Source organism: Cupressus sempervirens, chromosome 2 (genome assembly GCF_028749045.1).
Source record: "Cupressus sempervirens isolate cs-2001-9-10 chromosome 2, ASM2874904v1, whole genome shotgun sequence".
Taxonomy (NCBI): domain Eukaryota; kingdom Viridiplantae; phylum Streptophyta; class Pinopsida; order Cupressales; family Cupressaceae; genus Cupressus; species Cupressus sempervirens.
The window spans coordinates 436689463-436705617 of NC_143119.1; the positions used below are offsets into that span (position 1 = coordinate 436689463).

Here is a 16155-nt window from a genome sequence, read left to right on the forward strand (position 1 = left end):
TTGGTTACAAACATTTCTCAAAGGAAGTTGTTCGTGTTATTCATGGATGGGCTTGCGGAACATCTTAAGGGATGGACTAAGAAATTTAAATCCGGCCACCTGACAGGAAACATATAAAAAGGCTAGAGACATGGAGCCTTCATCATCTCAGGATAAACTTCAGTTCAAGGGATCTACTTCAAAATAAACAAAGATAAGAAACAAATTCAGAAAGACCTCTACCTAAAAATGAAACAAAAAGGTTGGATAATGATCAGCTTAATGATTTAAGAAGATAGAAATTATGCTTCCAATGCAGGGAACCATGGGACTTATCTCATAAATGTACATTGAAGGCCAAGGCAGCTCAAATTGAGTATTTTTCAGCAAAGGAATCACTCTCAAAAGATGCAGATATACAATCCAATTTAGAGGACAGCAAGGAAACAAAGGCTACAGGTGACGAAACAAGTGATAAGAAAATAATTGCACGACTCTCAGGTGATGAACAAGCAATAACATTTAGAGTGAGAAGTGTAATACAGTGGCAACGAGTGACTACCTTGGTTGGTACAAGTGCTAAACATAATTTTCTATCAAAGAAGTTGGTCAAGAGGATAGGACTTTAGACAAAAGGACACCGCGGCTTTATGGTGATTGTAGCTTGTGGCCATACATTGCATGGCACTCATGCTATTAATGACATGCAGTTACAAATAGGGGCGTATGACATGGTTGTGAGATTTTATTTTTTGTTGACAGAGGATTATGATTGTATTCGTGGCATGTCTTGGATGAAGTCACTACATGAGTTACTTTCAACCTTGATAGAACAGATTTGAAGCTTGAACATCAATGTAGGAAGGTGGTGATTAGAGCACTTTCAGATGGAGGCCTTAAGGTGGTGTGACACAGACGGATGGAGAGGTTGATTCAGCATGACCAGGTACAGTGGGCAGCAAGATTGTGATGATGCCAGAGTAGAGTGTGCAGTAGAACCATGATTATCACCTACAAACTCAAGAGCTTTTGACCAAACACTCTTTAAGTGTTTGAAGATATACCATCTAGGAGACCACCGGACAAGGGTATGAAGCATGTGATACAGCTGGAGTAAGGAGCTAAACCAATAATAATTACTCTTTATAGGCATCCAAAGTGGTATAAAGATGAGATTGAAAAGATAATGAAGGAGCTTCTTAAGATGGGACACATCAGGCCTAGCAAGAGACCATTCACTTCAACAGTTGTTTTAGTTAAGAAGGATGGGAATTTCAGGATGTGCATAGATTATAGGGAACTAACAATTTGTACCTGATTCCCTATATAGATGAGTTGATTGATGAGTTACATGGAGCCTTCTGATTTTTGAAGATAGATTTGAGGTCAAGCTATTGTCAAATTCGTGTCAAGGAGGATGACATAAAGAAGACAGCTTTAAGATGTCATTTTGGGCATTTTGAGTTCTTAGTCATGCCTTTTGGTTTGACTAACACGCCACCTACCTTTCCTTCATGCATGAACATGATATTTAGGGATCAGCTGAAGAGATTTGTGTTGATAGTTTTTTATGATATACTAATGTATAGCTAGACTTGGGAGAAGCACCTGAAACACATTGTTATTGTGTTGAGTATCCTTGAGCGGGAACCCTTATACGCTAAAATGTCTAAGTGTGAATTTGGGATGACCGAGTTACTCTATTTGGGACACATCATATGCGTTGAGGGTGTTCGTGTGGGTCCAAAGAAGATCTGAGCTATTATGGATTGGCCATCACCCAATAATCTTTCGCCCTTTAGGGGATTCATGGGTCTATGTGGTTTCTACCGCTGCTCCTCTTATAGATTCGACTGAAGGATGCTTTCAAGCTCACAGATAGATCGTAGCGGTGTTTTGATAGATTTAAGGAGTTAATGAGTTCTTGCCCTGTTTTAGCCACCCTTGATTTCAAAAAAGCATTTGAGCTATATTGTGATGCTTCAAGAGGAGATGGGGTAGTTTTGATGTAGGATAAGCTCCCTATCGCTTTTGAGGGTAGGAAGTTGAGGTATGTCGAGTGGAGTTACTACATTTATTAAAAGGAAATGTTAGCCATTATGCATGCATTAGCTAAACTCGAACAATATATAGTGGGCAGAAAATTCATGATTAAAACAGATCACAACAGCTTAGAACATTTCCTTGGTCAGAAGGAACCAAATGATAGACAATAGAAATGAGTCAACAAACTACAGGCATATGATTTTGACCTAGTTTTCATCAAAGGGATGAAAAGCATAGTTGTTGATGCATTATGTGGAGACCTCATTTATGTACTTTGGGAGCTATACTAGATGATTGGAGAGAGTTGATTTCAGCAAAGTATGCCAAGGATGAGTGGGCTACAAGCACCATTGATGGTACTACACAGGATAAGGAGTATTCAGCAATAAACAATTTGATCGTGCACAAGGGTTGGATTTGGTTATTACCTAGATCAGCAATTAAGCAGAAATATTGAGAGCTTTCCATGATTCACTTATGACAGACACCGGGGATACTTCAAAATCTACAGCCAGTGAGAGCGCTTTATATGGAAGGGGCTTAAAACTTATGTACTACAGCATGCAAGGGAATGCCCTATTTGCCAAGAGAATATGCATGAGCACTTATTTCTAGGTGGGATGTTACAGCCCTAGCCCATCCCATTGAAGAAGTGGAACATGTCGATGGATTTTATCATGGGCCTACCTAAGTCCCAAGGCAGAGATTGTATCTATGTGGTGGTGGATTGTTTGACAAAGTTTGCACACTTCTTTGTCATTCCATCTACACATACAATGATACAGGTGGTCAAATTATTCTTCTGGAAAATATTTAGATTACATGGATTGCCTTGGACCATTGTCAATGATCAGGACAGCATGTTCATAAGTCTTTCCTAGCATGATCTTTTCAGATAATGTGGGATTGAGCTCACTCCAGCAGTCGCATTGCTCATGTTTGTGTTTAAGCTCAACAAGGAAAAAATTAGAACAAGTGCACCAGCTGATAATAAGTGAAAAAATAAATAGTGATTAAGCTCAAAGTGCATAAATTGTATTTTTATTTTTTATTTTTCAAAAGAAGTATGTAAACAAGAATGTCAATTTAATAGATTTGAAAACTTAGGATTGCCAACAAGAATGTCAAGAATGTCTAAACAAGAAGAAGTATGTAAACAAGAATGTAGGAGCATCCTAGGATGTCTAATGTCTAATGAAGGATTGCCAACTACCCTAGGATGCTCCTTCATTAGACACCCCAGGTGCAAAAAGATGTTCTTAATAACTAGAGGAACATCTTACAAGATTCAGCACATAAACCCTGAACTGGTTCTTCACATACATGTCCCTTCAGTCTTCAACTTGTACACTCTTTCCTTTCTTCCACTTTTATCAATCATTTTCTTCAACGAACAACTGTTTACTCTGCCTCTTCACATCTTTCCACAGTGTACCACAGATCTGTTTTCCACGCTGATCTCTAACCCATTGAGAATCCTTCAACTCAACTCGCCTACCAAAACTCAGGTTCCTCCTACCAAATTCTACATCTTGCAATGAAATCAATGAAAACTTCCTACCCACCTTCACAACAGTAAATACATTATTTACACAATCATGCACTGCCCTGCAATCATACTGCCGAGGTCTATCAAGTAAAATGTGACAATTACTCATGTCCACAATATCACACAACACTTGATCAACGTATTGTGTCCAATCTGAAAATTAACAAGACACTACCCCCTTACTTCCAAAGCATGTTCATCTTACAACCAACCGATCCTATAAAGACAAGGACGTCTCACTCTCTTCAAACCAAGTTTCTTAACCATCTCCTCAACAACTAAGTTATTAGTACTACCACCATCCACAATCACCTTACAACATTTATCTCTAGACTTGCAACAAGTTCGAAACACACTCCTCCTCTGACAAGGTTACACCTTACCGAGCAACACTCATTGAACCCATAAGTTATTCTCCTCCTTCTCGCATTCATTCACCGAGTGATCAGCCTCATTTACCACAACAATTCTTTGATCACCAGCCTTCTGGAACATTCAAAAGATTTATGTCCTTCTCTGCAAGAAAAACAAATACCCTTAAATCCACCTCTACTTGTTCTTCTCCTCTATTTAACAAGTTTTGGTTCATACTCAGCAATCTGTTTATCCTTCACCGAGAGATCCTACTCCTTCCTTCGAGAACTACCTTGATGTCTTCTCTTCAATTTATCTTCTATGTTAAAACCATACTAAAGAGCATACTCAACCGAATCAATCTTCAACATTACCAATCTCATCCTAAATATTGAATCTCAAACCATTAACATATCTAGCCACTTTTTCCTTACAAAGTTTTCGATGTCCAGACCGAATGGTCAACTTGTAAACCTCCTCAGTATATTCCTTCACAGGCATATCCTTTTGTTTCAGATTCTGCAACCTTTATACAATTCAAGTTCATAATCAATAGGAATGAACTTAGCCTTCAACTTCATCTCCATCAATCTCCACCTAGTGATCTTCATTTCACCTTCCTCTTCTCTATCTCTCTGCAATTCTTTCCACCAAAAAGCAGCATGTCCTTTCAAATTAATCTGTCCCAACCTCACTCTACGCAAATTTCCAATATCCTCTAACTCAAAGAAGTCTTCTAACTCACCAATGCAATGGATCAAGTCTTCAGGATTCAAAGTACTTGAGAAATTAGAAACATCCATGATATGCTTTAGTTTCAACTGAGCGCTAGATCTATCCAATCGACCAATTCTATCTTCCATGGATCTCTTCATCCAATTGGCCCTATCCTCACCACTAGATCCAACAACCTCAAAGTCTTCAGCATCTTCCTCATAACCATCTTCTGTACCTACATTCCTCAGTACACCAGATATAGCTCTCATGGTCTCGGTGACCATATCATCCTTCATCAACTCCATCTCAAATCTGAAATCTGATCTAACCTTTGAAATTTTAATCTCCATATTATCACAAAGAACTACAATTGCCCTAGGGTCCAATCTTCTCAGAGGCATCCTTGAAGATCTTTGTAAACCCTCTGCAACAAATCACCACTAGATCAACCTTCGCTCTAATGCCACCTGACGTCACGCAAGACCTAGAGAATCCCCAAAGGAGGTGTCCAAGCCCCCAGCTAACAGCCACACAACAAAAACTCAACACAAGATACAAAATTTGATACCAAACTCAACTTCTTTATTCATAAAACAACGGATTACATGCAATGTGTTGAGTTGTAAGGCCTTCTCGGTTTCGGCCAAATACAAAGCAAGTAAAATTTCTGCAAGACCTTGCAAGATCCAATTCAATCTAGCTAGCCCAAATGTGTAACAGAACAACAATATGGTAGAAACTCCAAGCAAGACCTAAACTTGTGCTCGCAAGCCACCAAGCAACCTTCTTGTCTCCTAAGCGCACACTCAGCTACTAGCTTTGCTTACAAATCCACAACTCCAAATTCCTTCTTGAATCTCTACTACTCAAATGTCTTCACTCACTTTCCTCCTAAAACACTACCCAAACCCCTCTTTTATACTTGCACGGCCATAAGTTGGCCTGTTGCAAATAGAATCATCTAGAAACCAAATAAACATAAAATTCCTTAGTCGGCTTACAACAGTCTTTAAATGCACATAGGAGAAAGAACCAAGACCTCAAATAGGTCCCAACACATCTCACAATTGATCTATCTCACGATCATGCGCAACACATATTAAATGCACCAAGTTGGTCAATCAAATCTCCCAAGAACATCATTCAATGAGCCAAACCACTGAGCATCATACAAAGCAAGTAAAAGTTCTGCAAGACCTCGCAAGATCCAATTCAATCTAGCTAACCTAAATGTGTAACAGAACAACACTCTAATAGAAACTCCAAGCAAGATCTAAACTTGTGCTCACAAGACACCAAGCAACCTTCTTGTCTCCTAAGCACACGCTTAGATACTAGCTTTGCTTACAAATCCACAACTCCAAATTCCTCCTTTAATCTCTACTACTCAAATGCCTTCACTCACTTTCCTCCTAAAACACTACCCAAGCCCCTCTTTTATACTTTCACGGCCACAAGTCGACCTGTTGCAAATAGAATCATCTAGAATCTAAATATACATAAAATGTTTTAGTCGGCTTACTACAGTCATTAAATGCACGTAGGAGAAAGAACCAAGACCCCAAATAGGTCCCAACACATCCCACAATCGATCCAAGTCACGATCATGCGCAACACATTAATGCACCAAGTTGGCTGATCAAATCTCCCAAGAACATCATTCGGTGAGCCAAACCACCAAGCATCAGCAAAAACCACTAAGCAATCCAAGCATCACCGAGTATACCAAGCAAGCACATTCACCGAGCTCCTACAAGCATCACCGAGCACAAGTTCCACTAACCAAATCATCAACCGAGCACTTTAAGCATCACTGAGTTCCTTCAATCACCGACTTCCTCAAGAAAAACTACACCCAAGAACTTCCCAATAATGACCAAGCATTGCCATCTTTCAACTAAGTCCACTCAATAAAAGCACCTCAGCATGCAAGATTTCCAACTACGCTAGGATGCTCCTGCATCAAATATATAACTAAATATAGCAAATTTTAAATTAAAAAATCATCAAAAACTAACTTAAAGGATTTATTATAACTAAGAGATTAATCCAATAAAATCTGACAACTAATGTATTTTACTTAAAATTTAAAATAAAAATCTGTACTGAATTTCAATATTAGAGTTTTTCTGGAATTTGATTGTGTTTAAATTTTTTAGCGTCAACGTTTCGGATCACACACAGTGATCCATCATCAGGATGAAGAGCAAGAGAATAGAAAAAATAAGTCTCTAACAATAAGTCTCTAACTTATTTTTTCTATTCTCTTGCTCTTCATCCTGATGATGGATCACTGTGTGTGATCCGAAATGTTGATGCTAAAAAATTTAAACACAATCAAATTCCAGAAAAACTCTAATATGGCTAATGGATTGTGGAAATCAAATGACACTGTACTGAATTTCGCTTACCGTGATGGTATAGCAAAAGCAATGTGGGAAAGAAAAACAGTTAATGATTTTGGCAGCTGCTAACAGTGACCAAATTTGATTTTTAAAATGCAAAAGTGAAAAATCATAAAAGCAAGCACCAAATTCTAGATTGCAGATACCAATTGCAGCAAACAGCAATTGACTCAGAAAGAAAAACCTGACAGCAGGGAACATATATCAACTTGCAGAATGCAAAACCCGGAAGGAAAAATCTTTGCTGAAATCTTTGAAACTGCTGCCATTGCCCTTTGAAATAGTGATCAAGTTGTAGCGAAAACCAGAGCCTTCTTCTTTGGAATGGCCAAAAGGGAGCAACAATGAGTGCACTCATGGTTTTAAATAAAATGAAACAAAACCCTAACAGAATCCCTAAACATTGGGAATCCCGTGTTTTATAATAGGTATAAAAAGCCACATTGACTATTGTTCAATATGAATTTCTGGGTAAACTTTCACAAACAATGAGTATAAAAACTGACTTCAAATATTTTTGCTTGTCTAAAAGGAATGAAAAGTCACAAACAGAAATGGTAGAAAATTAACAAGCCTGGAAGAAGCACTGCCATTTAATCTTCAAATTCAAAAATATTACCTGCAGAAGCAGTAATTCCTCCTCACTGTCAACTCTTGTCACTACTTTAACTTGACCACACATCTCCCACCTGTATAGACAGCAGCAAAATCTTATCATTTCATTTGGCTTTGCTATACTTATTGGATTATGACGATATTATGATTCCTGATAGCACTTATTAAACTTGATGAAACAGTATATGAGCTATAGGAAATAGTTCAAATGTAAAACTTAATTTGCAATTGGACCAATTCAAAAGGTGTGGAAGAGCATACATTCAGTTTCAATAACTACAAGAATTTTACTGCCTGCCGCACTTATTAATCTAGTGCCAAACATTATGTTATGTTGGAAAAAGTGAATGCTAAGAAATCTTTAATTGGAGCATTCAAGTAGATTTTCAAAAAAAATGAAACACATAAGAGTGATTCCAAGAACATAAATCTCCTAGTGATGTTAACATTAACGAGCTAATATTATTATTTATTCATATGAATATCACTGATTACTTGATATAATTAGCAGCTTCAAATACACCAATGATACCACCAAAATTTTGCACAAATTTCAGTATATTTATACAAAAGAAAGAGCTGCAAACTGTAAGAAGGATTACACCAGATATTCAAAATAAGTTTCATATTTTAAAAGTAATATTACAAATTTTAAATCTAAAATGTATATCAAAACAATACTATAACTGAATAAAAACAAAACAAATATATATAATGAATTAGTGAACCCTAAATGAGTGTGGGATATTTATTTAAAGAAAAAATAAGGGATTTATAGAACGAAGCATTACATTATCATTCTAAAAGTGTTAACTCTTAATTCTGTATTTCTGGTTAACTCTAATTCACATAAAACTTATCTAGGTTCTAGCAATTTATAGTGTTGTCCACTAGACAGCCCTTGGTATCGAGATACATTGTACAAATGTTGAAGGACAACTGATTATATAATACCTGCTATTGCTAAAAATTAATGTGAGAGAGAACTCAATCATAACACAAAAGCCTAGAAAGGTCTAATTATCATACAGACAACTACGATCTGCTTGATGTAAGTTCTATGAAACCGCCTAACAGGTTGCAAGACCACAACATTTGATGCCTAATATAAAAAGTCCTGAAGTGGACATGCCCAAAATAAGCTATGTTTGGGATTCTTATAACCAGCATTTAGCTTTCATAAATCCCATATTACCAAGTCAAGTTGAGAACCATGATGAATGATGAAGAGAAAATAGTGGTTCATATTGATGCTGACAAAATAAGAGCAATGTTATGATAGAAACAAGACAGCACATACAACTGAGACGGGGGGTTGGGGGTGAATCAGTTGTATCCCAGAACTCAAAACCTTAACCAACTCCCGACCTTAAATCTCAGATATGAATGATGAATATTAAGAAAAAGATCACAACACATTAATCAGCACATAACACCATGACTTTTGGTGTGGAAACCCTGTTAGACGGAAAACTGCAGTAAGGATCAAACCCACAAGATGATGTACTCCAAAAGGTATTAAAAGGGAATTGCACATGCATTCAAGCACACTGCCTAGAGCTGACTGCTCAAATACAAATGAGGACTTCAACCCTAAGAAATTGAAATATCCCTAACTAGATATTTGCTCAATCTTTCCCAAAAATATATTTCGAACTAAAATATGTAGATATATTACCAAACTCAAACAAGACCAGTAGAAACTCCAAACAATATGTACCCACCTACTTCTTGAATATAATATTCAAGACTCAAACATAAGCAGAAATAATACGATACAACAATAAAACCAGCAGATTCTCCACAAGAAAATAACCGTTCTTTCCAAGTTACTATTCAGGATTTGAACATATGAAAATGCGTTACAAACTAGTAATATAAAACCTATAAACTCTTATACAACTCCATAAACTTGTTATTGCATTATACAACAGCAATATAGTAACCAGCACTAAAAGACTCAATCTTAAATACAGATTAACAGTCAGATTGGAATACTAGAATAAGAACCTGTAAGCGCATATGAAACACCTAAATTGATGTCTCCCCGAACAATGGGTTTGTGTCCACTGTTTGCCAGCACGAGGGGCTACGTCCTCACACTAGTTGAAAGCTGAAGCTTTCCAAATACTCTTGCAAGAGAGAAGCTGAAATCTGAGATAATAAATCCAAGAATGTCCAAATGAAGGAGTCTCATGTCCTTTTATCTTTACAGCTGTGACTCTTCGATTCCCCTTCCTAGCCTTTTGTCTTATCTTCTTTTGTCCTGTTTAGCCAGCTTTATAATATTAAATTGACCCTTTTATAATTTGAGTCTACGCTCTCCAAGTCAATTTTAACATTATACAATTATGTCTTTAACTTTTCTAATGTCCCAAAAAGGGGACATTACAAATCTCCCCTCCTTAAAATTTCTTGTCCTCAAGCAATCAATACCTGGATCCCATACAAGTCTGCAAGTAGCCTTGTAGCCCAATCTGAAAACAAATCCGACCATACTGCAAAGCAAGGTGTCGAACTGCAATCCATTCATCAACCAGATCCCTAGGTCCCATGTTAATCCAATTAATGTCACTGCACTTGAAAGCTGTAAAACTATGAATGTCATTGTATTCAATCTCAAACTAAGTAGAATTGGGACCCAACTCTCAACAAGCCATAGATACATACGGCCAACACCTGGATCCCAAACATTGATGGCATAACTAGATGATATGATGAGACAAAAATGTATCAACAAGCTATGTATACCCCAGTAGGTGGTGATGACCCATCCTATATAGATAATGTAGGAAACAAGCTGCCTCAAAGCTGAGATCAACACCAAGGGCGCATAAAAGATAATACTGCCATCATCACTCTGAAGAATCCCTAAATACATAGGGGTCATGAGAAAGAATGAAGCTAAAAAAGCATTCCCTATGATCAACACATAACTCTCCTCAATCCTTTGCCAGGACCTGTTTAACTGCTGAAATAAGAAATCCATCCAACCTATATATAAGTTAGAATTCAGAACCATGTAAAGGTTGAACGAAAGAGGGGCAGTAGTAGTCACTTTACCACACCAATCTTGTGACCAAAGTTCGATGCTAAGAACTATAGCTTGATCCGAATCTCTGAAATTAAGGTCATCCTCTTCTTGGAAATCAAGAGGAACTTTCTCCTCTACCTCAAAAAGTGGATCCAAACAACATCTACCTCAAACAAAGAATTGTCTATAAACTGCAAGTGATCTAAAGTAATCTAACTTCATAGATTCCTTCATAAGTAATCTGACTTCATAGATTCCAAGACTGTTTTGACCACCTACAGATCAGCAACAAGCCAATCTCTTTTGTCTTCCCTTCGTGCCCTCCTATAGAGATCCTCAACTATCTTTTGAGTGCTGTCATAATGTACTAGCGATGCCACAACTCTATCTTCATTAACCTTCAACTGGTTTTTTAAGCTATGCATTTCATTATTGTCCTGTTGAAGCGTTTCATCATCTTGTAGTGTCATCTTAGGTTGTTCTTCTAAATTCATGTCATGGGTATCAGAAATATATGGTTCATCATACAAAGACTCCAACCTACTATTACCTTGTGTGCAACCGACTTCATCAACCTGCTTGTCAACACTAACCTTCAATTCACCAACACAGAAACTTACACCCTGAGTAACATCATCTACATGATCACCAGAAGGCCGTAAATCAATGGTAGTTGATTGCTCCTCTTTAACAAGAACCTCTATTTGATGATTTTGATCTGCTGGAAATTCCTCATACACATTTTTGCCTTAGTCTTTTGCAAGGAGATCCTGAGCTAATTCAAAATACTACCTTTTTGCCATATTAGTCTTATTTTGCTGCTCTAGATGAAGACCCAAGTAATCACTGAATGATAAATCATTCTGAATTCGTGTAGGAAGTTTTTGGTACTCCTTGTAAATTATGAGTATTTCTATTCTTATACCTACTGATTGTGGCACCCATGGTCCAGAATATTCAGCTCTTTCTATATCTCTTTTTGCGTCTTCGTGTTTCGGACTGTACCATCTACGTTCATCAAATTCTATGCTACCACCTCCAACCTTCTTTACATTAGAATTACTTCTTGGCGACAATCTTCTTGTATTTACATGTCTCTTGGAATAGTTGTGAAATTCTTGCTCTGAATTTACTTCTTCACACTTATGATTTTCTAGAGAACCCATTGCCACAGACTGTAAACATGACTGGGTTATAACAATTTTTTGGTTTGTTGTTGCTTTTTCAAAAAGACTAATTGGTACCATCATTCTATGCCTTGAGCTTCATCTGTTGAATATTTTGCAGATGTGAAGGTTCTTGAAACAGACCCAAGTCTTCAAAAACATTGTTCTTATGTTGCATAACATTCAGGGACCCGTATCGGAATCCTTCCATATGCTCATTATCTGCACCGCTTAGCATTGCATTTGGCAAAAATTTGTGGGATCTGGTCTGCTCAGCATTGTTCTGCATATTTCCTCTTGCAAAGACTTGAAGATGGGTGTCCATGTATGTTTTTTGTCCACCACCAATGTCATTGCTTACATATGCTTCCTTTGCAACACTTCTCTGTGTTCTTTGGATATCCTCGCGAGTCATAGATTGCAAGCAAGGGGCCTTTATCTCCTCAGCATTAATTGGAAAACCTATTTTGGACAGCTCAAACACACTTGTCCATGCACGTGGATTGTTCTCATGCCCATTGTTAATCCTGCTACCACCTACAACCACATTCTTGGTTTGCATACTTAAACCATCAATTCTTGTGGTAACAATTGGAGAGAATATTTGCCTTCCAGAATATTCACCTTGGCCTAGTGTTAGGATTGAGTTTTCTCTATTTCTATAAGGCCTCAAAGAGACTTTTTGAAAAGGAATACCCAATGGACTGTCTTCAATTTGCTTAGAAAATTGTCCTTGTAATGGTTGCTTCATGTAATGTCCCCATTTTTAACAGGTTCCTGCAGTTGGCCAGGTCAATTCACCATTGCGACCTTCATGAGCTGACAATAGGATTTGAGGGTCTTAGTTGTGTGGTTATAGGCTTTCCAGCAGCCTATGGTGTGTTTTGGCTTCGTTGAGGGACTTACTATTTATAGCAAGTCAATCTATTGGTTCCAATGAGCTTAGTTGAGTTAGAGGAGTTGGAGGATGCTCTCAGTTTTTATTTTAGGCTTCCAATTTGGGCTCCAAGAATCTTAGAGGGAGCGTCTATTTATAGTAAGTCACCCCGTCAGGTTCATTCATCGTCTTTCATCATCAGGATCACTTTGGTTGTCAGATTTCGATTCTGATGCTTCTTCAATTGTTTTCGCAAGACGGGTGAATTATTATTATTATTCATATAAATACGCTAAGGTTGCTATTTTTGATAGTGTTGTTGGTTGGTCACCTCAGTATCATAGCTCCTTGGAATTGAGACAAAAAGTTTAAAATCATGGGAACAAGAAATAGTGGCCTTATGTGTCAGAATTTTAAATTATGGTGGAAAAGGTCATTTTTGAAGCCAAAAGTAGTTAATAAATCAGATTATAATGGCACTTTATCATATGTTAATGTTGTGTGGGACACTTCTTAAGTGAAGTTCATTAGGGAAACTTTGTGCCATTTGGAGATTATAAATATGAGCCCATTTGATGAGTAAAGCATCCAATTATCTGATTATCTTATTTTGCTCTTGTTGTCTTTGTAACATTTCTGAGTCTGAAGTTTGTGCCCTTGCTGAAGTATAAGAGTTTGAGATCTACAACTAAAGTATTGTAGATTTAATTCTAAGAATCCGCAACTAAGGTACTGTGAAATTTTGAGTTTTATTATCGTCTCCTCTTTCTGTATTAACTGTAGCTGAGGAGCATTTATATAATTGAATATTATAATTTCTCTATTGATGGACAAGGGTTTAGTCTACAAATTGGAGTTTGGTAATTATGGATATCCCAGTTTGTTCATTTTGCATCATAACTAGGGTGTTGGATTTACAACTTGAATGCCAAGGGTTCTTATATTTGGCGTGATTTCAATATCAGTTTTTGGCAGCATTTGTAAGGGTAGACTATGAACGCCAAATTGAAATTGGACCAAGCGGCTTTCAATTTGACTTTGCAATTACATTCTACAGCAAACACTAGGATCTTAATTTGTAAAATTCAGTTTATATTACATAGTTTGAAAGCAAATAGGCTGGCTTCAAATTCTGATTTATAATCAGCCAACAATTAAATTCCCTTTGCATTATATTGCTAAATGGCTTGTTGATGAATGAATTCAGAGCCTGGTGTGAATCATTTCAAAATTGTTTATTGGCATTTGGTATTTATTTATGCAAAACTTATAAGGCCAAAATTAAATAAATTTGTGATCAATTTCCTGTACATCCTAATCTTGTGTTTGAAAATTTAAAACATCATATATTCAGTGGTAATTGGGTTACTTGCCAAGTTTGACAAAATGTCAAACCATTGAAATGTGAAAGAAATTGATGCTTGATTTAGCTATAACCAGACAGGGTTATTACATTTCAGTCCTAGGGGCGGATATTGCTCAAGGCCAAATTCACTTGCATTACGTGGACTGTATCCCATTTTATCAAAGTGCAAAATTTGCAATTATCTTCTGATGTGTACAAGGTTGATATTTTGAAGAATCCACAACCAATTCCTCATTTTCACTTAGTCGTCTTAGAATAGATTTTTGGTTTGAAAAGGCACCACCAACATCATCTCCAGATTCACCTTCTTCAAATTCAAATGAATGAGTTTGCCCATTCCATTTAGATGGGCTAGCACTTGAAACATAGGCTGTTTGTGCCAACAAAGAACTCGTGTGTGCTTGATTTGGATATGGAGCTATATGTCCCACCAAATTTACTGCTTGTCCGCCTCTTTCTATATGTCCAGAACATGGAGCTCCACCTCTGTTACCCTCTTTGACTTCTCGATAATGAACAAGAACAGTATGCTCATGTCGTTCATCAAGCATCGTCTCTGAAAGTTCTCATTACCTTCACTATGGGCATAATAACAATGAAGGACATCAATACTACCAGGCAGGGCGGTGTGATTTTTTGAATCCTCATGCCACAATGTATTTTGAAGATACCGTTGTAGTGGCCCACTCAAACTATTAATATTTCTAGCCACATTTCTCACAAACGACTGTAGGTAAATACTGACACGTGTTTATATTTGTTCGAGAGTGACTGACTTAGTAGGCATTACAACTTGGGTATGCTCCATTTTTCTTTGAACATTAAATGGCATATAATGGCTTCTACTATTACTCCTAGTACCGGCAACCTTCTATATCTGCACAGGCGTTACTCCGGCATGTAACGCTCCTCTGTTGCACCAATCCCATCCATCATTTTCAATTGATCAAAGCCGTACTAAGCCAGTGTTAGGAACCTGTGTGTTCCTTCTGTTTATTTTGTTAGAGTAGTGTTGTTGGACGCATATGCTTTGTAAGTCGTCCCGTGAGTATATTTTATTATCCCACATGCATAGGTAGTATTACTTTTCTAGATCGTACCCAGTATATAAGAATAGGTTGAGGCCCTTGATGGGCACGGACGAATTTATTGTATTGAGCTTGCTCAAAGGAGGTTACCCCCTCGAAGTGGCCTGCGATCAGTAGATTCATTCTGAGTTCTGCTATCACTTTGTATTCTGTTATTTCGAGCATTCTCACAATATTGCTATAAGGAGGTTCTTCACATCTGGTATCAGAGCACTCTCTTGGGCTCGCTGGGTGGAAATTACATCAAATTTTTTTTTCTGTCGTGACCTTCAGGTTCCTCTCACTTCTAATATCTCTTGTTATTGCAATAACTCTTTTCAGTTGTTCTGTCTGTGCGTGAATTTTTCTAAGTCGACTGTTCAAAAAAAAATTTAAAAAAAAATTTTTAAAAAAAAAAAGAGTAAAAATTTTTCTATTTTTTAGTCGTAGCTTCCTTGTTTGCTTTCTGTTTCTGCTCATACTTCCGCAGAACGTCTGCAATATCATTTCGCATACTTCCTTCCTTGGCGACCCAACCCCAAATTTTACATATCAAAGCCCTAAATCCCTCATTTATCTAATTTTAGGGTTTGCCCTATCTTTTTCACCTCTCATCCAATCGCCACCAAACTGAGCCACAAGATTCAATTCCTCGTTTTGCTTTATGATAAGTATAATTTTTTGCTTTTCAAACTGAAAATATGCTATCGATAACCACCAGGTACACTTCCGTGGAGAATCGTGAATGCAAGAACTCCTTGCAACTATGGCAGATGTTGTAACCTATGGTAAGAGCATCTACAATGCCCGATTTTTAACAAACTCTGCAATTTGCCTCCCCTAAGATGCTTGTATACCAACTATAATCCTTTGATGTATATGTTACAGGATTTTTTCGTTACTCTCAAAAGATTCCTCATTTTTTACACTAATTAGCACTTGGGCTAAGAAGATGATACGACTCAAACAGCTACACATAA

The 16155-nt window shown here is 37.3% G+C and overlaps 1 protein-coding gene across 1 annotated transcript in view; it reads right to left on the reverse strand.

Moving 5' to 3' along the window:
- The window catches only part of LOC149572952 (Peptidyl-tRNA hydrolase II (PTH2) family protein), a 172769-nt gene that overhangs the window by 97637 nt on the left and 58977 nt on the right, over nt 1–16155 (reverse strand). Inside the window, exon 5 of the mRNA XM_089814082.1 lies at nt 7670–7739. Coding sequence (XP_089670208.1) covers nt 7670–7739 — 70 coding nt within the window. The remainder of the gene's footprint in view (nt 1–7669; nt 7740–16155) is intronic.